At 38.8% G+C, this 26,156-nt stretch overlaps 2 protein-coding genes across 2 annotated transcripts in view; both read left to right on the top strand.

Moving 5' to 3' along the window:
- Positions 1–26,156, top strand: part of LOC147572807 (ankyrin repeat domain-containing protein 26-like) — a 626,452-nt gene that overhangs the window by 523,034 nt on the left and 77,262 nt on the right. The gene's annotated exons all lie outside the window — the stretch shown is intronic.
- LOC112859380 (ankyrin repeat domain-containing protein 26-like) overlaps positions 1–26,156 on the top strand; it is a 55,430-nt gene that overhangs the window by 6,738 nt on the left and 22,536 nt on the right. Inside the window, exons 5-7 of the mRNA XM_086694555.1 lie at positions 1,501–1,647; positions 5,607–5,677; positions 6,008–6,101. Of these exons, the coding sequence (XP_086550681.1) occupies positions 1,501–1,647; positions 5,607–5,677; positions 6,008–6,101 (312 nt within the window). The remainder of the gene's footprint in view (positions 1–1,500; positions 1,648–5,606; positions 5,678–6,007; positions 6,102–26,156) is intronic.

Genomic DNA, 26,156 nt, shown 5'->3' with positions numbered 1-26,156 from the left:
TTAATGATAATTTATTGATAGGTATTTTATTCCTAATAAAATAGCTGAGTGTATTTCCCCTCTTTTATATTTATTACTGTTTTCAACATGAAGAGGAAATGCAAGTTATTGCAGCAGTAAATAATCTCATGGTTTTCTAAGAGATGTATAAATTTCACCTTATTTCCTATGACTATTTTGAAATACAAGACTTCTTTCGTACTTGTGTATTTACACTAGAGAAGTGGCAGCGGTTGGTGCAAGAGCACTAGTTGTGGAGTGAGAAGACCTGGGGAGAGTCCTGCAGCTCACCGTTTTAATCTCTCCACTCTAGAATTGTGATAACCAAATGAGTTCATTGATGTATGTAGAAGTGTTTCTATTATAGTACAGTGCCTACATTTTTCAGTTATCAATAGATATAATTCTTATAACTGACTATAGAAATGGTAGCAAAGTAGATATCTATGAAATATTCTCAGGAAAGAAGAATTTTAGGAAATTTAATCTGTCCGAGTATATGCATAGCTAAGGATTTTACTGTGGGGTCGCTGTGTTCGATATCTACTGTAAACTCAATTTTTAAGTATAGTCAGATTTATTAATCTATTATTTTAGGCCTTCTGGTTTGTTGTAAGTCAGAGAAGGCTTTTCCAATTCTGAGATTCTGAACACTTTTCTCACAAATTCTTTTTTACTTTCATGCCTTCATTATCTTCAGTTAAAGTTCTGAACTTTTGGGAACTTATGCTTGTCTAAAATTTGAGATTTGGAGCCAACGTTATTTTTTTCCAGTTGGATATTCACTTACTGTAACCTTGCTTCCTTCCTTCCTTCCTTCCTTCCTTCCTTCCTTCCTCTTTTCTTTCTTTTTCTTTCTTTCCTTCTTTCTTTTTTTCTTTCTTTCTTTCTTTTCATGTTACTTTATTCATTAGAGAGAGAGAGAGAATGCAAGAAGGGGAGGGGCAGGGAGAGGGAGAGCGAGAATCCTGAGCAGGCTCCTGACTGTCAGCACAGAGCCTGATGCGAGGCTTGAACCCACAGAATGTGAGATCATTCCCTGAGCCAAAATCAAGGGTCAGACACTCAACCAACTGAACCACACTGGCACCCCCTGCAACCTTTTCATTGTTTAAACACAGATTATACTTTCATTTCCAAGAAAATCATGATACTGCCATTTTATTGAGTGCTATCTGAAAATGTGCTTGGTTTTTCTTAGCTTTCTGATAATCATGAGAAAACACAAGATCGGTTGCATAAAAACCACATGTTGCAGGATGAAATTGTCGTGCTAAGACTGGAAAGAGACACCATAAAATATCAGAACTGGGCAGGGAGATAACACCTTTTGTGTCTTTAACTGAATTCAGTGAACAGGAATGTGTATGTGTTACAAAAAGACGGTGAATTGATGTATGTGTTGATATTTCTCAAAGGACGTATGTGAGAGTTGTCTATTATTAACATAATTTAATAATAAGATGATTTAGAAAATCAGTAACAGAAATGTCTTATTAGGTAGTTGCGAGACAACTTCAACAAGAACTGGCTGATACTCTGAAGAAACAGTCTATGTCAGAGGCTTCCCCAGAGGTTACGTCATATCTTCCTCTGGAAGATGAAACACAGGATCTCAAGAAGAAATTAGCTCGAATCAGAAGTCAGGTATGTAGTAAGTGTAACCTGTCAACAGCTAACTTATAGCTGGTTAAATAATATAAAGTGTTTTAGGATACCAATTTCCATGGACCGCTTTCTTTGGTATTTTCATTGTAATGAATTTATTATGATTTTAGTATCTTTACAATGCATTTATTTCATAAACTTCTGCCTCTCCTTCTCCTATTTGTGTTATACATTGTTTTCTTATAATACTTACTCTTAGGAAAGTTGAGGCTTTTGTATCCTTCCCCACAGAAATTGAGAGACTTTTTTCGTTCTTTCTTTAATTTAAAATTTTTGTGACAGTTTATTTATTTATTTTGAGAGAAAAAGAGTGAGAGAGAGTGTATGCATGCGTGTTAACACGGGAGGGGCAGAGAGAGGAGAGAGAGAGAATCCCAAGCAGGCTCCATGCAGTCAGTGTAGAGCCAGTGTGAGGCTCAGTCTCATGAACCATGAGATCATGACCTGAGCTGAAAGCAAGAATTGGACGCTTAACTGACGTAGCCACCCAGGTGTCCCAAGAGACTTTTGTCCCCTACTAAACAATGTTTTTTAATGATATCTCTATTACCATGATGAGGCAAGCTGGATCAAATCAGAAGATAATGTTTAATGGGATGTTTCAGATAATTGTCTTAGTTCTCATCTTCACTTTTGAGAAGAATGCATATTGATTTCAGGATGACTTGTACAGAAAGATCACTTAACAAACCACTTGAACTTCGGCATTTCCTTCATTTTCTTTGCCTTTTACACATATTGTCAAAGCACGGAAATATTCAGATCATGTATAGTATGGGCGCCCAAAAGCGAGAATTAAGAACATTCTCTGTGTCCTGCCATTGGGTTTTTTTTTTTAAGCTATTTTGAGGTACAAAACACATACCATAAAAGTCACCCATTTGCCACGCACAGTTCACTGTCTCTGTGTACACTCGTGCAACCATCACTGCCATCAAGTAGAATGTTTTCGTCACCCTGAAAGGAAACCCTTACCCGTTGCCCCCAGCCTCAGGCAACCACCAGTCTACTACTTGGTCTCTCAATGGAGTTGCCTCTTGTGAATATTTCATATAAATGGAGTCACACAACGTGTGGTCCCTTGGGACTAGCTAACTTTACTTAATGTTTTCTGGGTTCATCTGTGTTGGTTACAGCTTATATCAGTGCTTCATTTGTTTTTATTGTCAAACAGTACTCCATTGTGGGTTAAGGCCCTTGTTCATTCATCAGTTGATGGACCTTTGGGTTGTGTCCATTTCTTGCCTATTAATACTGCTGCTTATGAACATTTATGTAGTTCTTGTGTGGACACCCGTTTTTAATGTCTCTGCCATCAGATTTTATCCTCTGAGTTAATTGGGTTGATTTCACCATCTCTCAGCCGTTACGCATGCTGTCCTTACTGTCTTTCTAGTTTCTGTTCCTCTTGAGTAAACCTATGTTATTCAGACTTGGCTCACAGTCTCCTTTCCAATGAACTTTCTCTGACTGTTCTAACTCCCATTAGCTTTAACTCTCTTGACACTTGTCATCTAGCCTGTGCAGAACAATTTAGTCCTTTATTTGACATTGTTTTTATTTTTTTCATGACAGGTAATTTCGTCTTCCTAAGTATAAATTTAAGGGATAGTAATATTTGATACGTGTGATACTTATCCTTGTATAAATTGAAAATACTTTAACTTAACAGTTTTTCCGATAAAATTAAGTACTTTATACCGTATCAGTAAATTCTTCTTGGAAACATTGGTATAGCAAAGCTTTTATTCTAAATGTATGCTAAGAAATGAAATACTAAATTGAGGGGTGCCTGGCTGGCTCCAGTCTGATCAGAGTCTGCCTTTGGCTCAGGTCATGATCTCCATGTTCTTGAGATGGAGCCCTGCATTGGGCTTTCTGCTGTCAGCAGAGCCTAATTGGATCTGTTGTGTCCCTCACGTTCTGCTCCACTCAGTCTCGTGCTCTGTATCAAAAAATAAACGTTAAAAAATGTGTGTATATCTCTATACACACACACAAAGACACACACACACGCTTATATAAGTAAAACTATTAATGAAAGCACTTAATCAAATAGAGGAGAAATGTTCAATCAAATGTTTAGGTTTTTTTTTCCCTCTCACTATGAAAAAGCATGCTAAATTTGTCTTTCTTTCTTACACAGCCAGAACTGTGATTTATAGATTTGTATTACTTTACCAATGCAAATATCTGGGGACAGCTTTTCTGATATGCTTTTACCCCAAACCCTTAATCTCTTCATCAGAGTACATGCTAAAGCAGCCTAACGTAAAGAGTATGGACATAAAATGATTGAGGAACTTTAGTTTCGCAAGACTCATTTATTTCCATGTCAGTGGCTTTCCCTTGCCTCTGATGGTCATGTAAAGGATCTACTACTCAGTCAAGGAGGTGCTATTTGTACCGTAGTCTGTGAGCATTGTCCACTCAGTGGTTTAGAGAGGAAGTAAGTTAAAAGGATTATAAGTGGAAAAAAGTACTGTTGGCTAGTGGCATTGGCAAAGTTTTTTGAAGTACTGAGGAAATATTCTGGGCCTCATGCTCCCCATTTGCTACCACTTGCGGTGGAATGAAGAATAACTTCAGTATAATTTGTATAGGGGAAAACTTGTATTGGCAGGCCACCTGCCTAAACTATCACATTGTATTGGAACACAAACTACAGCAACAGTAATCATGCTACATGCAGACACTTAGAGCTATGTGCCACGTACCCTTCTAAGTTGTTCATCTATTATTTCCTAATGTAATCTTCCCAACATCCCAATGGGGTAGATACTATTATTATTTATTTTGAGATCACTTTTTTAAAGTCCTTTGTTTTGAGAGACAGAGAGAGACAGAGAGACAGAGAGATTTTGGGGAAGGGCATGAAGGGAGAGAGAGAAAAAGGGAGAGAGAGAGAGAGAGGGAGAGAGAGAGAGAGAGAGAGAGAGAGAGAGAGAGAGAGAATCCCAAGCAGGCTCCTCACTGTCCATGCAGAGCTTGATGTGGGGCTCAATTACATGACCCTGTGATCATGTCCTGAGCTGAAATCAAGAGCCAGACACTGAACCGACTGAGCCACTCAGGTGCCCCAGTAGGTGCTGTTATTACCTTCATTTTACAGATGCAGAGATTGAGACATGGAAGTTTTAGGTAGTGTGCTCAAGGTCATACAGCTCATAATGAGCAGAACTGGGAAATCAGACCCAGGCATTCTGGCCCCTACTAGGATATTGCTTCTCAAATTCTTCCATGAAATATCTTGTCACTGAAAACAGCGTGTTCAGTTTCATAATCACGAGAATAGGAACGTAATTCACCTATGTGAATATGTAAAATCATAGTTGATGTGGTGCTTGGAATATGAAAATAGAAATGTTTACCATAAAGTAAATTCCTATATATCCTCCATTTGACCAATAGATACATTTGTACATTTATGTGATCATATATAATTTAAAAACATTAACGATGTTATGTTTTTGTAGGAGAGTATGGTTGGTAAACTATTCTGTAAGAGTATTGAAACATTTCATCTTTGTAGGCCATAGTCTCTGTTGTAGAAGCTGAACTCTTTTGTTATGATCTCAAAGTAGCCATCAATCAGCATGTAGAGGAGAGGGTGGCTGGCTCCAAAAATATTTTACTTACAGCGGCGCTTGGGTGGGTTAGTTGGCTGAGGTCCTGACTCTTAATTTCCACTCAGGTCATGATCCCAAATCCCACATCATGAGACCGGTCATGAGACCGAGCCCCACATCAGGCTTCGCCCTGAGCTAGCAGCCTGCTTACAATTTTCTCTGTCTCTCCCTCTGTCTCTCTCCCCCACTTCTGCATGCTCTCTCTCTCTCTCTGTCTCTCTCTCAAGTAAAAAAAAAATTAGTTAAAGAAACCGATGATGGTTTTCTACTGGATTTTCAGTGGTTAAAATTATTTTTTCTCTATTTTAGTTGCAAGAAGAACAGGAACGACCTGGAGAGGCCACAAGATATGCTGAGGAGATGAAAGATCATGTGCAAAAGTATAATTTAAACCTCACAGAAAATAACTTGTTTATTTATAAAGCAGATAAACAGTGTAGTATGGGAAATGTATTAGTTATGCCAGTATATCATTGTTAAGCTGGATACAAATACCAGCTTTGAGCTATTTTTAAATGCAGAATTGTGGCATATTATCTCTGAATTTTGCACCTTATCCACAAAACACGGTGAGAAAAATGGCACAATTCCCAAATCTTCCTCTTGACAACATTTTAAGGATTTCTGTAATACCCTCATTTGTTCAGTAAGTATGTGATGTTGTTTTAAATTTATGTGTGAGAATAATTACCTTAAGTTCTGCATTTTAGGCTACAGGTTAAAAATGCCACACAAGAAGCAACCATCAAACATCAAGCGGCCCAGATTCAAGATCTTGAGAACAACGTGATAAAGACAAGTTTGGTAAGTCGATCTCTTAATGTCTGTCCTACTGAAAAGGAATCCGTATTTCACTAGTAGTAGTACATAAGAATGTTTTGGATCCCATGGAAAATCTAACTGCTGCAAAGGTTTGGTTGATATTGTTCCTACTTGCTACTAGTGATGTAATTCTTCTATATAGATGAAGTTGATTGAATTCATAAAGTAATGATGTTTATAGTGAGATTTTCATAAAAAAACATTGTGAGAATCTAAAAAAAGCAACATTTTATATATACCACATTGAGCATTTTAGTCCACCTTTGGCTACTGTTAATAATGCTGCTGTGAACGTTGGCATACAGATGTGTGAGACTCCCTGCTACTATTTTTCAGCGTGTTTCAAACGTCCCCAATCTTTGAGTGATCATTTGATCTTGAATTCTGACATTCTCTTGTAATCTCATGCCTTCAGTGAGAGTTTGAGAACGGTTTATTTTAATGATGATTTGTTGTAATTAGTAATTACAAGTTTGCAATTTATTCTCTTCATTAACAATGACCAGCAGATCATTATGCAAACGTCCTTCTCAAAGGAATGGACTTTTCTCCTTGTTGGATTTTGTAAAGGAAAAGAAATGCCAGTGAAAAAGGAGAAATGGTTTCTCTGTCAGAGACTTACCTAGTAACATAGTGCTCCTACCATTGCAAGTTCAGACTCATTTTTTTTTCCATTCACGTGAGTTAATCAGCCTTTCAGAGATTTCACAATTCAATCTCAGAAAAGACTAATGTGCCATTCAGGATTCTCATTTATTCATATGTAGTGAAACGCCAACTGTTTTCCAAGCAGAACAGTGAATGTCATCCGACTCTCACCCTCCTTTGGAGGATGCTCATGGTACATCCTAAGTGGGAGCAATGAGGTAGATACACTGACCAACTCGTTTCTGTCAGTCACAAAAGCTATATAATATACATGCAAGTTTCATTAGGCAGCTATACCCGTCAGGGGAACTAGAATATTGTGTTGACTGGTTCTTTGTATGACTGAGGGGACATTGAAAACTACTTTCTTTTCTGTACGTCTTATTAATGAGTCACATTGTAATAGGGAACTTTTCATGCGAGTAATATGACACTCTGTTGATCAGTCTTCTATGAATGAGAGTGCTAGGCATGGTCCTGCTACTGTGTCCTAAAGAAATCATTAAGGTCTCAAAAACTAAAATCTGTAAGGATATCCGAAACTGATGAAGCTTATTAAAGAATAACGAGGGATTTTCTGTACATCTCTATAGAAAGGAATTAGGGTTATGGCATGAAATTACCTGCCACTTTAAAGTGTTCCCTGTGAAACAAAAACTTAGATAGCTTTCAGCCAACTGAGTCCATAGCTCTGACTTCTCTAGAAGGTCCTTATCTCCTGAATCCCCAAACCAGGGGCTACCTGGGTGAAGATATTTGATGCACACAATTTTGAGGTGAAGAATCTGGATTGGGAAGAAGAGGTAGCTGTAGCCAACTTAACCTTCCTAACAGTATAGTCAGGTATGGGTCTGAAAGGAACTTCAGAAGACTTCCGTAAGTTGAAATCTCTATGGACGAAGAAATTACTCAAAAGGAAACAAAGGCAAACCAGTGATCATCCAGCCCTTGTGATAAATGTCGTGTTATAAAGAAAAGCGAGACAGAGTATGCTGGTCAGCATCCTACGGGTAAGGGTGCTCCCTAAGACTCAATAAGAAAAACACACTCAAAGTAACACCGAAAAGAGTCCAAATAAAATGTACACGATTAGCTGTCTACAAAGGTACTCCATGTCAAGTAATGATTTTTGAGTGCGCGGTTGAGATGCTGTCTGTGAGCACCTAGATGGAAGAGCGAAAAGGACACATGGCCTAGGTAAAGGGGCCAAAGCTGGAAATGTGAATTAGAGAATCTGGTTTTGAAGCCTTAAGAGCAATTCAAAACACAGATAGCAAGGGGCAAGGACTTAATGTCAGGGGTTGCCGTCCTTCAGAAATAAGGTGTGGTTAAAAGAGCAGAGGGAGGGCATGGTCATTTTTCTCAGCTGCTGCTGAAAAGTGAAGCAGGATAGAGACCTTAATAAAATTAAAAACACACAAAAAAAGAGGTTCTTGATGACCCTCAAAATGTCTTAGTGGAATGATAGGAGTGAAAGTTAGATTTTAGTGTAAAAGAAGGAAATAAGTGAAGAAAAGTTGAATCTGTGGATGAGACGATACATTAAAGAATGTTCGAGTCCACTGCAAGGGGAGAAGCAGCGTGATAGATGGACAAAGCTTCAAAAGTTAAGCAAATGGTTAATAGAAAAGGAGAAATTGAAATCTTTCTTCCTTATGCAGCTGGTGCTGTGATTTACAGATGTGTAGCACTTTACCAACTGCAAAGCTCTGGGGCCAGCTTTTCTGATATGTTGTTACCACAAAGCCTTAATCTCCTCATCAGAGTACCTGCTAAAGCAGCCTAATGTAAACAGTGTGGGCATGAAATGATTGAGCAACTTTGGTTTAGCAAGACTCCATTATTTCCATGTCAGTGGCTTTCCCTTGCCTCTGATGGTCATGTAAAGCATCTATTACTCAATGTAAGAGGTGCTATTTGTACCGTAGTCTGTGAGTATTGTCCACTGAGTAGTATAGACAGGGAGTTAGTTAAAAGTATTATAAGTGGGAAAAAACAAGTACTGTTTGCTAGTGGCATTGGCGAAAGTTGTGTGAAGTACTGAGGAGAGATTCTGGGCCTCATGCTCCCCATTTGCTGCCACTTGTGGTGGTATGAAGAACGACTTCAGTATAATTTGTATAGGGGACCACTTGTATTGGCATGCCACCTGCCTTAACTATCTCATTGTATTGGAACGCAAAATACAGCAACAGTAATCATGCTAAATGCATACACTTAGAGCTGACTATGTGCCACGTACCCTTCTAAGTTGTTCACGTATTATTTCCTAATTTTATATTCCCAAGATCCCAGTGAGGTAGATCCTATTATTATTTATTTTTCAGATCACTTTTATAAGATTATTTTGAGAGAGAGAGAAAGAGAGAGACAGAGAGACAGACAGAGATTGTGGGAAGAGCAGGTAGGGGGAGAGAGAGAGAGAGAGAGAGAGAGGGAGAGAGAGAGAGAATGCCAAGCAGGCTCCTCGCTATCCACGCAGAGCTGGATGTGGGGCTCAATCACGTGACCCTGAGATCATGTCCTGAGCAGAAATCAAGAGCCAGACGCTGACCCGGCTGAGCCACTCAGGTACCCCAGTAGGTGCTGTTATTACTTTCATTTTACAGATTTAGAGACTGAGACACGGAAGTTTTAGGTACTGTGCTTAAGGTCATACAGCTCATAACCAGCAGAATTGGGAATTCAGACCCAGGCTTTCTGGCTCCTACTAGGATACTGCTTGTCAAACTCTTCCATGAAATATCTCGTTGTCACTGAAAACAGCATGTTCAGTTTCATAATCACGAGAACAGCAATGTCATTCACCTAAGTGAATATTGAAAATCATAGTTGATATGGTGCTTGGAATATGAAAACAGAAATGTTTACCATAAGGTAATTTCCTATATTTCCTCCATTTGACCAGTAGATACATTTGTATTTTTATCTCACCATATATAATTTAAAACCATTAACAACGTTATGTTTTTGTAGGAGAGTAAGATTGGTCAACTATTCTGGAAGAGTATTGAAACGTTTTCGGCTTTGTAGGCCATAGTCTCTGTTGTAGAAGCTGAACTCTTTTGTTATGACCTAAAAGTAGCCATCATTCAGCATGTAGAGGAGAGTGTGGCTGGGTCCAATAAGATTTTAGTTACAGGGGTGCTTAGGCGGCTTAGTTGGTTGAGCGTCCTGACTCTTAATTTCCACTCAGGTCATGATCCCAAACCCCACATCATGAGACCGGTCATGAGACCGAGCCCCACATCAGGCTTCATCCTGAGCTTGCAGCCTGCTTACCTTTTTCTCTGTCTCTCCCTCTGACTCCCTTCCCACTTGTGTGTGCTCTCTCCCTCTCTGTCTCTCGTTCAAGTATAAAATAACAAACAAAAAAAAAAAACCAAAATCATTTAGTTACTAAAACAGGTGATGGTGTTCAACTAGATTGACAGTATTTAAAAGTATTATTTTTTCTTTATTTTAGTTACAAGAAGCACAGGAACGACATGCAGAGGCCGAAAGATACGCTGAGAAGATTAAAGATCATATGCTAAAGTATAATTTAAACCTCACAGAAAATAACTTGTTTATTTATAAAGCAGATAAGGAGTGTACTATGAGAAATGTATTAGTTATGCGAGTATATCATTGTCAAGCTGGATACAAATTCCAGCTTTGAGCTATTTTGCAATGCAAAATTTTGGCATCTTATCCCTCAATTTTGCACCATTGCCACAAAACACAACGAGAAAATTGGCACAATTGCCAAATCATCCTCTTGATACCATTTTAACAATCTGTAATACCCTCACTTGTTCAGAAGTTACACGATACAGTTTTAAAATTATGTGTGAGAATAATTATCTTGAGATCTGCATTTTAGGCTAAAGGTTAAAAACGCCAGGCAAGAAGCAACCATCAAACATCAAGCGGCCCAAATTCAAGATCTTCAGAGCAACTTGCTAAAGGCAAGTTTGGTAAGTCGATCTCTGAATGATTGTCCTGAAAAGGAATCCTTATGTCACTAGTAGTAGTACATAAGAATGTTTTGGATCCTATGGAAATTTTCACTGATCAAAATATTTGGTTGATATTGTTTCTGCTTGCTACTAGTGATGTAATTCTTCTGTATAGATGAAGTTGATTGAATTCATAAAGTAATGATGTTTGTAGTGAGATTTAAATAAAAATATTGTGAGAATCTAAGAAGAGCAACATTTTGTATATACCACAGTGAGCATTTGGTTTAGTCCTCCTTTTGGCTATTGTATATAAAGGTGCTGTGAACATTGTCATACAGATGTGTGAGTCCCTGCTAATATTTTTCAGCGTGTTTCAAACGTCCCCAGTCTTTGAGTGATCATTTCATCTGGCATTCTGACTTTCTGTTGTAAACCCAACCCTTTAGTGAGAGTTTCAGAAAGAGTTCTTTTAATGATGATATGTTGTAATTTATAATTACAAATTTGCAACTTATTCTCTTCATCAACAATGACTAGCAGGCCATTATGCAAACGTCCTTCCCAAAGAATAGCCTTTTTTCTTTGTTGGATTTTGTAAAGGAAAAGAAATGCCAGTGAAAAAGGAGAAATGGCTGCTCTGTCAGGGCCTTACCTAGTAACATAGTTCTCCTACCATTGCAAGTTCAGAAACTCATTTTTTTCCATTCACTTGAGTTAATCAGCCTTTCAGAGATTTCAGAATTCAATTGCAGAAAAGACTAATGTGCCATTCAAGATTCTAATTTATGTAGTGAAACCACAACTGTTTTCCAAGTGGAACAGTGAATGTCATCCCACTCTCACCCTCCTTTGGAGGATGCTCATGGTACATCCTAAGTGGGAGCAATGAGGTAGATACACTGACCAACTCGTTTCTGTCAGTCACAAAAGCTATATAATATACATGCAAGTTTCATTAGGCAGCTATACCCGTCAGGGGAACTAGAATATTGTGTTGACTGGTTCTTTGTATGACTGAGGGGACATTGAAAACTACTTTCTTTTCTGTACGTCTTATTAATGAGTCACATTGTAATAGGGAACTTTTCATGCGAGTAATATGACACTCTGTTGATCAGTCTTCTATGAATGAGAGTGCTAGGCATGGTCCTGCTACTGTGTCCTAAAGAAATCATTAAGGTCTCAAAAACTAAAATCTGTAAGGATATCCGAAACTGATGAAGCTTATTAAAGAATAACGAGGGATTTTCTGTACATCTCTATAGAAAGGAATTAGGGTTATGGCATGAAATTACCTGACACTTTAAAGTGTTCCCTGTGAAACAAAAACTTAGATAGCTTTCAGCCAACTGAGTCCATAGCTCTGACTTCTCTAGAAGGTCCTTATCTCCTGAATCCCCAAACCAGGGGCTACCTGGGTGAAGATATTTGATGCACACAATTTTGAGGTGAAGAATCTGGATTGGGAAGAAGAGGTAGCTGTAGCCAACTTAACCTTCCTAACAGTATAGTCAGGTATGGGTCTGAAAGGAACTTCAGAAGACTTCCGTAAGTTGAAATCTCTATGGACGAAGAAATTACTCAAAAGGAAACAAAGGCAAACCAGTGATCATCCAGCCCTTGTGATAAATGTCGTGTTATAAAGAAAAGCGAGACAGAGTATGCTGGTCAGCATCCTACGGGTAAGGGTGCTCCCTAAGACTCAATAAGAAAAACACACTCAAAGTAACACCGAAAAGAGTCCAAATAAAATGTACACGATTAGCTGTCTACAAAGGTACTCCATGTCAAGTAATGATTTTTGAGTGCGCGGTTGAGATGCTGTCTGTGAGCACCTAGATGGAAGAGCGAAAAGGACACATGGCCTAGGTAAAGGGGCCAAAGCTGGAAATGTGAATTAGAGAATCTGGTTTTGAAGCCTTAAGAGCAATTCAAAACACAGATAGCAAGGGGCAAGGACTTAATGTCAGGGGTTGCCGTCCTTCAGAAATAAGGTGTGGTTAAAAGAGCAGAGGGAGGGCATGGTCATTTTTCTCAGCTGCTGCTGAAAAGTGAAGCAGGATAGAGACCTTAATAAAATTAAAAACACACAAAAAAAGAGGTTCTTGATGACCCTCAAAATGTCTTAGTGGAATGATAGGAGTGAAAGTTAGATTTTAGTGTAAAAGAAGGAAATAAGTGAAGAAAAGTTGAATCTGTGGATGAGACGATACATTAAAGAATGTTCGAGTCCACTGCAAGGGGAGAAGCAGCGTGATAGATGGACAAAGCTTCAAAAGTTAAGCAAATGGTTAATAGAAAAGGAGAAATTGAAATCTTTCTTCCTTATGCAGCTGGTGCTGTGATTTACAGATGTGTAGCACTTTACCAACTGCAAAGCTCTGGGGCCAGCTTTTCTGATATGTTGTTACCACAAAGCCTTAATCTCCTCATCAGAGTACCTGCTAAAGCAGCCTAATGTAAACAGTGTGGGCATGAAATGATTGAGGAACTTTGGTTTAGCAAGACTCCATTATTTCCATGTCAGTGGCTTTCCCTTGCCTCTGATGGTCATGTAAAGCATCTATTACTCAATGTAAGAGGTGCTATTTGTACCGTAGTCTGTGAGTATTGTCCACTGAGTAGTATAGACAGGGAGTTAGTTAAAAGTATTATAAGTGGGAAAAAACAAGTACTGTTTGCTAGTGGCATTGGCGAAAGTTGTGTGAAGTACTGAGGAGAGATTCTGGGCCTCATGCTCCCCATTTGCTGCCACTTGTGGTGGTATGAAGAACGACTTCAGTATAATTTGTATAGGGGACCACTTGTATTGGCATGCCACCTGCCTTAACTATCTCATTGTATTGGAACGCAAAATACAGCAACAGTAATCATGCTAAATGCATACACTTAGAGCTGACTATGTGCCACGTACCCTTCTAAGTTGTTCACGTATTATTTCCTAATTTTATATTCCCAAGATCCCAGTGAGGTAGATCCTATTATTATTTATTTTTCAGATCACTTTTATAAGATTATTTTGAGAGAGAGAGAAAGAGAGAGACAGAGAGACAGACAGAGATTGTGGGAAGAGCAGGTAGGGGGAGAGAGAGAGAGAGAGAGAGAGGGAGAGAGAGAGAGAATGCCAAGCAGGCTCCTCGCTATCCACGCAGAGCTGGATGTGGGGCTCAATCACGTGACCCTGAGATCATGTCCTGAGCAGAAATCAAGAGCCAGACGCTGACCCGGCTGAGCCACTCAGGTACCCCAGTAGGTGCTGTTATTACTTTCATTTTACAGATTTAGAGACTGAGACACGGAAGTTTTAGGTACTGTGCTTAAGGTCATACAGCTCATAACCAGCAGAATTGGGAATTCAGACCCAGGCTTTCTGGCTCCTACTAGGATACTGCTTGTCAAACTCTTCCATGAAATATCTCGTTGTCACTGAAAACAGCATGTTCAGTTTCATAATCACGAGAACAGCAATGTCATTCACCTAAGTGAATATTGAAAATCATAGTTGATATGGTGCTTGGAATATGAAAACAGAAATGTTTACCATAAGGTAATTTCCTATATTTCCTCCATTTGACCAGTAGATACATTTGTATTTTTATCTCACCATATATAATTTAAAACCATTAACAACGTTATGTTTTTGTAGGAGAGTAAGATTGGTCAACTATTCTGGAAGAGTATTGAAACGTTTTCGGCTTTGTAGGCCATAGTCTCTGTTGTAGAAGCTGAACTCTTTTGTTATGACCTAAAAGTAGCCATCATTCAGCATGTAGAGGAGAGTGTGGCTGGGTCCAATAAGATTTTAGTTACAGGGGTGCTTAGGCGGCTTAGTTGGTTGAGCGTCCTGACTCTTAATTTCCACTCAGGTCATGATCCCAAACCCCACATCATGAGACCGGTCATGAGACCGAGCCCCACATCAGGCTTCACCCTGAGCTTGCAGCCTGCTTACCTTTTTCTCTGTCTCTCCCTCTGACTCCCTTCCCACTTGTGTGTGCTCTCTCCCTCTCTGTCTCTCGTTCAAGTATAAAATAACAACAACAACAAAAAAACATTTAGTACAGAAACAGGTGATGGTGTTCAACTAGATTGACAGTATTTAAAAGTATTATTTTTTCTTTATTTTAGTTACAAGAAGCACAGGAACGACATGCAGAGGCCGAAAGATACGCTGAGAAGATTAAAGATCATATGCTAAAGTATAATTTAAACCTCACAGAAAATAACTTGTTTATTTATAAAGCAGATAAGGAGTGTACTATGAGAAATGTATTAGTTATGCGAGTATATCATTGTCAAGCTGGATACAAATTCCAGCTTTGAGCTATTTTGCAATGCAAAATTTTGGCATCTTATCCCTCAATTTTGCACCATTGCCACAAAACACAACGAGAAAATTGGCACAATTGCCAAATCATCCTCTTGATACCATTTTAACAATCTGTAATACCCTCACTTGTTCAGAAGTTACACGATACAGTTTTAAAATTATGTGTGAGAATAATTATCTTGAGATCTGCATTTTAGGCTAAAGGTTAAAAACGCCAGGCAAGAAGCAACCATCAAACATCAAGCGGCCCAAATTCAAGATCTTCAGAGCAACTTGCTAAAGGCAAGTTTGGTAAGTCGATCTCTGAATGATTGTCCTGAAAAGGAATCCTTATGTCACTAGTAGTAGTACATAAGAATGTTTTGGATCCTATGGAAATTTTCACTGATCAAAATATTTGGTTGATATTGTTTCTGCTTGCTACTAGTGATGTAATTCTTCTGTATAGATGAAGTTGATTGAATTCATAAAGTAATGATGTTTGTAGTGAGATTTAAATAAAAATATTGTGAGAATCTAAGAAGAGCAACATTTTGTATATACCACAGTGAGCATTTGGTTTAGTCCTCCTTTTGGCTATTGTATATAAAGGTGCTGTGAACATTGTCATACAGATGTGTGAGTCCCTGCTAATATTTTTCAGCGTGTTTCAAACGTCCCCAGTCTTTGAGTGATCATTTCATCTGGCATTCTGACTTTCTGTTGTAAACCCAACCCTTTAGTGAGAGTTTCAGAAAGAGTTCTTTTAATGATGATATGTTGTAATTTATAATTACAAATTTGCAACTTATTCTCTTCATCAACAATGACTAGCAGGCCATTATGCAAACGTCCTTCCCAAAGAATAGCCTTTTTTCTTTGTTGGATTTTGTAAAGGAAAAGAAATGCCAGTGAAAAAGGAGAAATGGCTGCTCTGTCAGGGCCTTACCTAGTAACATAGTTCTCCTACCATTGCAAGTTCAGAAACTCATTTTTTTCCATTCACTTGAGTTAATCAGCCTTTCAGAGATTTCAGAATTCAATTGCAGAAAAGACTAATGTGCCATTCAAGATTCTAATTTATGTAGTGAAACCACAACTGTTTTCCAAGTGGAACAGTGAATGTCATCCCACTCTCACCCTCCTTTGGAGGATGCTCATGGTACATCCTAAGTGGGAGCAATGAGGTAGATACACTGACCAACTCGTTTCTGTCAGTCACAAAAGCTATATAATATACATGCAAGTTTCATTAGGCAGCTATACCCGTCAGGGGAACTAGAATATTGTGTTGACTGGTTCTTTGTATGACTGAGGGGACATTGAAAACTACTTTCTTTTCTGTACGTCTTATTAATGAGTCACATTGTAATAGGGAACTTTTCATGCGAGTAATATGACACTCTGTTGATCAGTCTTCTATGAATGAGAGTGCTAGGCATGGTCCTGCTACTGTGTCCTAAAGAAATCATTAAGGTCTCAAAAACTAAAATCTGTAAGGATATCCGAAACTGATGAAGCTTATTAAAGAATAACGAGGGATTTTCTGTACATCTCTATAGAAAGGAATTAGGGTTATGGCATGAAATTACCTGACACTTTAAAGTGTTCCCTGTGAAACAAAAACTTAGATAGCTTTCAGCCAACTGAGTCCATAGCTCTGACTTCTCTAGAAGGTCCTTATCTCCTGAATCCCCAAACCAGGGGCTACCTGGGTGAAGATATTTGATGCACACAATTTTGAGGTGAAGAATCTGGATTGGGAAGAAGAGGTAGCTGTAGCCAACTTAACCTTCCTAACAGTATAGTCAGGTATGGGTCTGAAAGGAACTTCAGAAGACTTCCGTAAGTTGAAATCTCTATGGACGAAGAAATTACTCAAAAGGAAACAAAGGCAAACCAGTGATCATCCAGCCCTTGTGATAAATGTCGTGTTATAAAGAAAAGCGAGACAGAGTATGCTGGTCAGCATCCTACGGGTAAGGGTGCTCCCTAAGACTCAATAAGAAAAACACACTCAAAGTAACACCGAAAAGAGTCCAAATAAAATGTACACGATTAGCTGTCTACAAAGGTACTCCATGTCAAGTAATGATTTTTGAGTGCGCGGTTGAGATGCTGTCTGTGAGCACCTAGATGGAAGAGCGAAAAGGACACATGGCCTAGGTAAAGGGGCCAAAGCTGGAAATGTGAATTAGAGAATCTGGTTTTGAAGCCTTAAGAGCAATTCAAAACACAGATAGCAAGGGGCAAGGACTTAATGTCAGGGGTTGCCGTCCTTCAGAAATAAGGTGTGGTTAAAAGAGCAGAGGGAGGGCATGGTCATTTTTCTCAGCTGCTGCTGAAAAGTGAAGCAGGATAGAGACCTTAATAAAATTAAAAACACACAAAAAAAGAGGTTCTTGATGACCCTCAAAATGTCTTAGTGGAATGATAGGAGTGAAAGTTAGATTTTAGTGTAAAAGAAGGAAATAAGTGAAGAAAAGTTGAATCTGTGGATGAGACGATACATTAAAGAATGTTCGAGTCCACTGCAAGGGGAGAAGCAGCGTGATAGATGGACAAAGCTTCAAAAGTTAAGCAAATGGTTAATAGAAAAGGAGAAATTGAAATCTTTCTTCCTTATGCAGCTGGTGCTGTGATTTACAGATGTGTAGCACTTTACCAACTGCAAAGCTCTGGGGCCAGCTTTTCTGATATGTTGTTACCACAAAGCCTTAATCTCCTCATCAGAGTACCTGCTAAAGCAGCCTAATGTAAACAGTGTGGGCATGAAATGATTGAGGAACTTTGGTTTAGCAAGACTCCATTATTTCCATGTCAGTGGCTTTCCCTTGCCTCTGATGGTCATGTAAAGCATCTATTACTCAATGTAAGAGGTGCTATTTGTACCGTAGTCTGTGAGTATTGTCCACTGAGTAGTATAGACAGGGAGTTAGTTAAAAGTATTATAAGTGGGAAAAAACAAGTACTGTTTGCTAGTGGCATTGGCGAAAGTTGTGTGAAGTACTGAGGAGAGATTCTGGGCCTCATGCTCCCCATTTGCTGCCACTTGTGGTGGTATGAAGAACGACTTCAGTATAATTTGTATAGGGGACCACTTGTATTGGCATGCCACCTGCCTTAACTATCTCATTGTATTGGAACGCAAAATACAGCAACAGTAATCATGCTAAATGCATACACTTAGAGCTGACTATGTGCCACGTACCCTTCTAAGTTGTTCACGTATTATTTCCTAATTTTATATTCCCAAGATCCCAGTGAGGTAGATCCTATTATTATTTATTTTTCAGATCACTTTTATAAGATTATTTTGAGAGAGAGAGAAAGAGAGAGACAGAGAGACAGACAGAGATTGTGGGAAGAGCAGGTAGGGGGAGAGAGAGAGAGAGAGAGAGAGGGAGAGAGAGAGAGAATGCCAAGCAGGCTCCTCGCTATCCACGCAGAGCTGGATGTGGGGCTCAATCACGTGACCCTGAGATCATGTCCTGAGCAGAAATCAAGAGCCAGACGCTGACCCGGCTGAGCCACTCAGGTACCCCAGTAGGTGCTGTTATTACTTTCATTTTACAGATTTAGAGACTGAGACACGGAAGTTTTAGGTACTGTGCTTAAGGTCATACAGCTCATAACCAGCAGAATTGGGAATTCAGACCCAGGCTTTCTGGCTCCTACTAGGATACTGCTTGTCAAACTCTTCCATGAAATATCTCGTTGTCACTGAAAACAGCATGTTCAGTTTCATAATCACGAGAACAGCAATGTCATTCACCTAAGTGAATATTGAAAATCATAGTTGATATGGTGCTTGGAATATGAAAACAGAAATGTTTACCATAAGGTAATTTCCTATATTTCCTCCATTTGACCAGTAGATACATTTGTATTTTTATCTCACCATATATAATTTAAAACCATTAACAACGTTATGTTTTTGTAGGAGAGTAAGATTGGTCAACTATTCTGGAAGAGTATTGAAACGTTTTCGGCTTTGTAGGCCATAGTCTCTGTTGTAGAAGCTGAACTCTTTTGTTATGACCTAAAAGTAGCCATCATTCAGCATGTAGAGGAGAGTGTGGCTGGGTCCAATAAGATTTTAGTTACAGGGGTGCTTAGGCGGCTTAGTTGGTTGAGCGTCCTGACTCTTAATTTCCACTCAGGTCATGATCCCAAACCCCACATCATGAGACCGGTCATGAGACCGAGCCCCACATCAGGCTTCACCCTGAGCTTGCAGCCTGCTTACCTTTTTCTCTGTCTCTCCCTCTGACTCCCTTCCCACTTGTGTGTGCTCTCTCCCTCTCTGTCTCTCGTTCAAGTATAAAATAACAACAACAACAAAAAAACATTTAGTACAGAAACAGGTGATGGTGTTCAACTAGATTGACAGTATTTAAAAGTATTATTTTTTCTTTATTTTAGTTACAAGAAGCACAGGAACGACATGCAGAGGCCGAAAGATACGCTGAGAAGATTAAAGATCATATGCTAAAGTATAATTTAAACCTCACAGAAAATAACTTGTTTATTTATAAAGCAGATAAGGAGTGTACTATGAGAAATGTATTAGTTATGCGAGTATATCATTGTCAAGCTGGATACAAATTCCAGCTTTGAGCTATTTTGCAATGCAAAATTTTGGCATCTTATCCCTCAATTTTGCACCATTGCCACAAAACACAACGAGAAAATTGGCACAATTGCCAAATCATCCTCTTGATACCATTTTAACAATCTGTAATACCCTCACTTGTTCAGAAGTTACACGATACAGTTTTAAAATTATGTGTGAGAATAATTATCTTGAGATCTGCATTTTAGGCTAAAGGTTAAAAATGCCAGGCAAGAAGCAACCATCAAACATCAAGCGGCCCAAATTCAAGATCTTCAGAGCAACTTGCTAAAGGCAAGTTTGGTAAGTCGATCTCTGAATGATTGTCCTGAAAAGGAATCCTTATGTCACTAGTAGTAGTACATAAGAATGTTTTGGATCCTATGGAAATTTTCACTGATCAAAATATTTGGTTGATATTGTTTCTGCTTGCTACTAGTGATGTAATTCTTCTGTATAGATGAAGTTGATTGAATTCATAAAGTAATGATGTTTGTAGTGAGATTTAAATAAAAATATTGTGAGAATCTAAGAAGAGCAACATTTTGTATATACCACAGTGAGCATTTGGTTTAGTCCTCCTTTTGGCTATTGTATATAAAGGTGCTGTGAACATTGTCATACAGATGTGTGAGTCCCTGCTAATATTTTTCAGCGTGTTTCAAACGTCCCCAGTCTTTGAGTGATCATTTCATCTGGCATTCTGACTTTCTGTTGTAAACCCAACCCTTTAGTGAGAGTTTCAGAAAGAGTTCTTTTAATGATGATATGTTGTAATTTATAATTACAAATTTGCAACTTACTCTCTTCATCAACAATGACTAGCAGGCCATTATGCAAACGTCCTTCCCAAAGAATAGCCTTTTTTCTTTGTTGGATTTTGTAAAGGAAAAGAAATGCCAGTGAAAAAGGAGAAATGGCTGCTCTGTCAGGGCCTTACCTAGTAACATAGTTCTCCTACCATTGAAAGTTCAGAAACTCATTTTTTTTTCCATTCACTTGAGTTAATCAGCCTTTCAGAGATTTCAGAATTCAATTGCAGAAAAGACTAATGTGCCATTCAAGATTCTAATTTATGTAGTGAAACCACAACTGTTTTCCAAGTGGAACAGTGAATGTCATCCCACTCTCACCCTCCTTTGGAGGATGCTCATGGTACATCCTAAGTGGGAGCAATGAGGTAGATACACTGACCAACTCGTTTCTGTCAGTCACAAAAGCTATATAATATACATGCAAGTTTCATTAGGCAGCTATACCCGTCAGGGGAACTAGAATATTGTGTTGACTGGTTCTTTGTATGACTGAGGGGATATTGAAAACTACTTTCTTTTCTATACGTCTTATAAATGAGTCACATGGTAACAGGGAACTTTTCATGCGAGTAACATGACACTCTGTTGATCAGTCTTCTATGAATGAGAGTGCTAGGCATGGTCCTGCTACTGTGTCCTAAAGAAATCATTAAGGTCTCAAAAACTAAAATCTGTAAGGATATCCGAAACTGATGAAGCTTATTAAAGAATAACGAGGGATTTTCTGTACATCTCTATAGAAAGGAATTAGGGTTATGGCATGAAATTACCTGCCACTTTAAGGTCTTCTCTGTGAATCAAAAACTGAAGATTGCATTCGGCCAACTCAGTGCATAGGTCTGACTTCTCTAGAAGGTCCTTATCTCCTGAATCCCCAAACCAGGGGCTACCTGGGTGAAGATATTTGATGCACACAATTTTGAGGTGAAGAATCTGGATTGGGAAGAAGAGGTAGCTGTAGCCAACTTAACCTTCCTAATAATATAGTCAAGTATGGGTCTGAAAGGAACTTCAGAAGACTTCCATAAGTTGAAATCTCTATGGACGAAGAAATTACTCAAAAGGAAACAAAGGCAAACCGGTGATCATCCAGCCCTTGTGATAAATGTTGTGTTATAAAAAAAGCGAGACAAAGTGCACTCGTCAGCATCCTAAGGGTAAAGGTGCCCCGTAAGACTCAATAAGAAAGACACACTCTAACGCTGAAAAGAGTCCAAATAAAATGTACACGATTAGCTGTCTACAAAGGTACTCCATGTCAAGTAATGATTTTTGATTGCGCGGTTGAGGATGTTGTCTGTGAGCACCTAGATGGAAGAGCGAAAAGGACACGTGGCCTAGGCAAACGGGCAAAGCTGGAAATGTGAATTAGAGAATCTGGTTTTGACGCCTTAAGAGCAATTCAAAACACAGGTAGCAAGGGGAAGGATTTAATGTCAGGGATTGCCATCCTCCAGAAATAAGGTGGGGTTAGAAGCACAGGGGGAGGGTATGATCATTTTTCTCAGCTGCTGCTGAGAAGTGAAGCAGGATTAAGACTTTAATAATTTTTTTTTAAAAAAAGGTCCTTTATGACCCTCAAATTTTCTTAGTGGAAGTTAGATTTTAGTGTAAAAGAAGGAATAAGTGAAGAAAACTTGAATCTGTGGATGAGATGATTCATTAAAGAATATTTGAGTCCACTGCAAGGGGAGAAGCGGTGTTATAGATGGAGAAAGTTTCAAACTTAAGCAAATGGTTAATAGAAAAGGAGAAATTGAAATCTTTCTTCCTTATGCAGCCGGTGCTGGGATTTACAGATTTGTAGCACTTTACCAACTGCAAAGCTCTGGGGCCAGCTTTTCTGATATGCTGTTACCACAAAGCCTTAATCTCTTCACCAGAGTACCTGCTAAAGCAGCCTAACGTAAACAGTACGGGCATGAAATGATTGAGGACATTTGGTTTAGCAAGACTCCATTATTTCCATATCAGTGGCTTTCCCTTGCCTCTGATGGTCATATAAAGCATCTACTACTCAGTCTAGGTGGTGCTATTTGTACTTTACTCTGTGAGCATTGTCCACTGAGGGTATAGAGAGGATGTTATTTGAAAGTATTATAAGAGGAAAAAAAAAAGGTATTGTTTGCTAGTGGCATTGGCGAAAGTTGTGTGAAGTACTGAGGAGAGACTCTGGGCCTCATCCTCCCCATTTGCTGCCACTTGCGGTGATATGAAGAATAACTTCAGTATAGTTTGTATACGGGGCCACTTGTATTGGCATGCCACCTGCCTAAACTATCTCATTGTATTGGAACGCAAAATACAGCAACAGTAATCATGCTAAATGCATACACTTAGAGCTGACTATGTGCCACGTACCCTTCTAAGTTGTTCATGTATTATTTCCTAAATTTATATTACCAAGATCCCAGTTAGGTAGATACTATTATTATTTATTTTGAGATCATTTTTTTAAGGTTCCTTATTTTGAGAGAGAGAGAGAGACAGATTGTGGGGAAGGGAAGGTAGGGAGAGTGAGAAAGAGGGAGAGAGACAGAGAGAGAGAGAGAGAGAGAGACAGAATTCCAAGCAGGCTCCTTGCTGTCCACGTAGAGCCTGATGTGAGGCTTAATCACGTGACCCTGAGATCATGTCCTGAGCAGAAATCAAGAGCCAGACGCTGACCCGGCTGAGCCACTAAGGTACCCCAGTAGGTGCTGTTATTACTTTCATTTTACAGATTTAGAGACTGAGACAAGGAAGTTTTAGGTACTGTGCTTAAGGTCATACAGCTCATAACCAGCAGAATTGGGAATTCAGACCCAGGCTTTCTGGCTCCTACTAGGATACTGCTTGTCAAACTCTTCCATGAAATATCTCGTTGTCACTGAAAATAGCATGTTCAGTTTCATAATCACGAGAATAGAAATGTCATTCACCTATGTGAATATTTAAAATCATAGTTGATGTAGTAGTGCTTGTAATGTGAGAACAGAAATGTTTACCATAAGGTAATTTCCTATATTTCCTCCATTTGACCAGTAGATACATTTGTATGTTTATCTGATCATATATAATTTATAAACATTAACAACGTTATGTTTTTGTAAGAGAGTAAGTTTGGTAAACTATTCTGGAATAGTATTGAAACATTTTCGGCTTTGTAGGCCACAGTCTCTGTTGTAGCAGCTCCACTCTGCTGTTATGACCTAAAAGTAGCCATCAATCAGCGTGTAGGGGAGAGTGTGGCTGGGTCCAATAAGATTTCAGTTACAGGGGCACTTGGGTGGCTTTGTTGGTTGAGCGTCCTGACTCTTAATTTCTGCTCAGGTCATGATCCCAAACTCCACATCATGAGACCGGTCATGAGACCGAGACCCACATCAGGCTTCACCCTGAGCTTGGAGCCTGCTTACAAGTTTCTCTGTCTCTCCCTATGACTCCCTTCCCCATTTGGGCGTTCTCTCTCTCTCTCTCTCTCTCTCTCTCTCTCTCTCTGTGCCCCACTAAGTTAAAAAATAATAATAATAACATTTCGTTACAAAAACAGGTGATGGTGTTTTACTAGATTGTCAGTAGTTAAAATTATTTTTTTTCTTTATTCTAGTTGCAAGAAGCAAAGGATCGAGAGGCAAAGGACATAAGATATGCGGAGAAGACGTAAGATCATATGGAAAAGTATAATTTAATCCTCACAGAAAATACCTTATTTATACAGCAGATAAGCAGTGTAGTACGAGAAATATACTTGTTATGCCAGTACATTATTGTTAAGCTGGATACAAATTCCAGCTTTGAGCTATTTTGAAATGCAAAATTGGGGATATTATATCTCTATTTTGCACCTTATCCACAAAACACGAGAAAAATGGCACAATTCCCAAATCTTCCTCTTGACACAATTTTACGAATTTCTGTAAGACCCTCATTTGTTCAGATATTATTGGTATTGTTTTACACTTATGTGTGAGAATAATTATCTTAAGATCTGCATTTTAGGCTAGAAGTGCAAAATGCCAGGCCAGAAGAAACCATCAAACAACAAGCGGCCCAAATTCACAATCTTCCGAGCAACTTGTTAAAGACAAGTTTGGTAAGTCGGTCGCTTAATGTCTGTCCTACTGAAAACGAATCCGTATTTCACTAGGACTAGTACATAAGAATGTTTTGGATCACATGGAAAGGCTCACTTATCGAAAAATTTGTTGATATTGTTGCTATTTGCTACTAGCAATGGAATTTTTCTATAGAGATGAAATTGATTGAACTCATAATGATGTTTATAGTGAGATTTTCATAAAAACAATGTGAGAGTCTAAAAAAGCAACATTTTATATATACCACAGTGAGCGTTTGGTTTAGTCCACCTTTTGGCTACTGTTAATAATGCTGCTGTGAACGTTGGCATACGGATGTGTGAGAGTGTCTGCTAATATTTTTCAGCGTGTTTCAAACTTCCACACGCTTTGAGTGATCATGTCATCTTGAAATCTGACTTTCTCTTGTAGTCTCAACCCTTCAGTGAGAGTTTGAGAATGGGTTATTTTAATGATGATTTGTTGTAATTTGTAATCACAAGTGTGCAATTTATTCTCTTCATCAAGAATGACTAGCAGGTCGTTATGCAAACGTCCTTCTCAAGGGAATGGACTTTTCTCTTTGTTGGATTTTGTAAAGGAAAAGAAACGCCAGTGAAAAAGGAGAAATGGCTGCTCTGTCAGGGTCTTACCTAGTAACACAGTGCTCCTACCATTGCAAGTTCAGAAACTCATTTTCTTTTTCCACTCACTTGAGTTAATCAGCCTTTCAGAGATTTCACAATTCAATCTCAGAAAAGACTAATGTGCCATTCAGGATTCTCATTTATTCATATGTAGTGAAACCCCAACTGTTTTCCAAGCAGAACACTTAATGTCCTCGCACTCTCACCCTCCTTTGGAGGATTCTCATTGTAAATCCTAAGTGGGATTTACACTTAGGTAGATACACTGACCAACTCGTTTCTGTCAGTCGCAAAAGCTATATAATATACATGCAAGTTTCATTAGACAGCTATACCCGTCAGGGGAATTAGAACATTCTGTTGACTGGTCCTTTTTGTGGCTGAAGAGACATTGAAAATTATTTTCTTTTCTAGACGTCTTATAAATGAGTCACATAGTAACAGGGAACTTTTCATGCGAGTAACATGACTCTCTGTTGATCAGTCTTCTATGAATGAGAGTGCTAGGCGTTGTCCTGCTACTGTGTCCTAAAGAAATCTTTAAGGTCTCAAAAACTAAAATTTGTAAGGATATCCGAAACTGAAGAAGCTTATTAAAGAATAACGAGGGATTTTCTGTGTATCCCTATAGAAAGGAATTAAGGTTATGGCATGAAATTGTCTGCCACTTTAAGGTGTTCCCTGTGAAACAAAAACTTAGATAGCTTTCAGCCAACTCAGTCCATTGCTCTGACTTCTCTAGAAGGTCCTTATCTCCTGAATCCCCAACCAGAGGCTTCCTGGGTTGAGAAATTTTTTGGTGGGGCTGGGGGCGTTACTCTTCTTGTTGTATCTTTAGTTTTATTTTTTTTTAAATTTGCATCCCAATTAGTTAGCATTTAGTGAAGCAATGATTTCAGGAGTAGATTCCTTAATGCCCCTTGCCCATTTAGCACATCGCCCCTCCCACAACCCCTCCAGCAACCCTCAGTTTTTTCTCCATATTTATGAGTTTCCTGTGT

This window comes from Puma concolor, chromosome E4, assembly GCF_028749965.1.
Source record: "Puma concolor isolate L17-30 chromosome E4, mPumCon1.1.hap2, whole genome shotgun sequence".
NCBI classification, from domain to species: Eukaryota; Metazoa; Chordata; class Mammalia; order Carnivora; family Felidae; genus Puma; species Puma concolor.
This window is presented reverse-complemented; position numbering and strand designations above follow the sequence as displayed.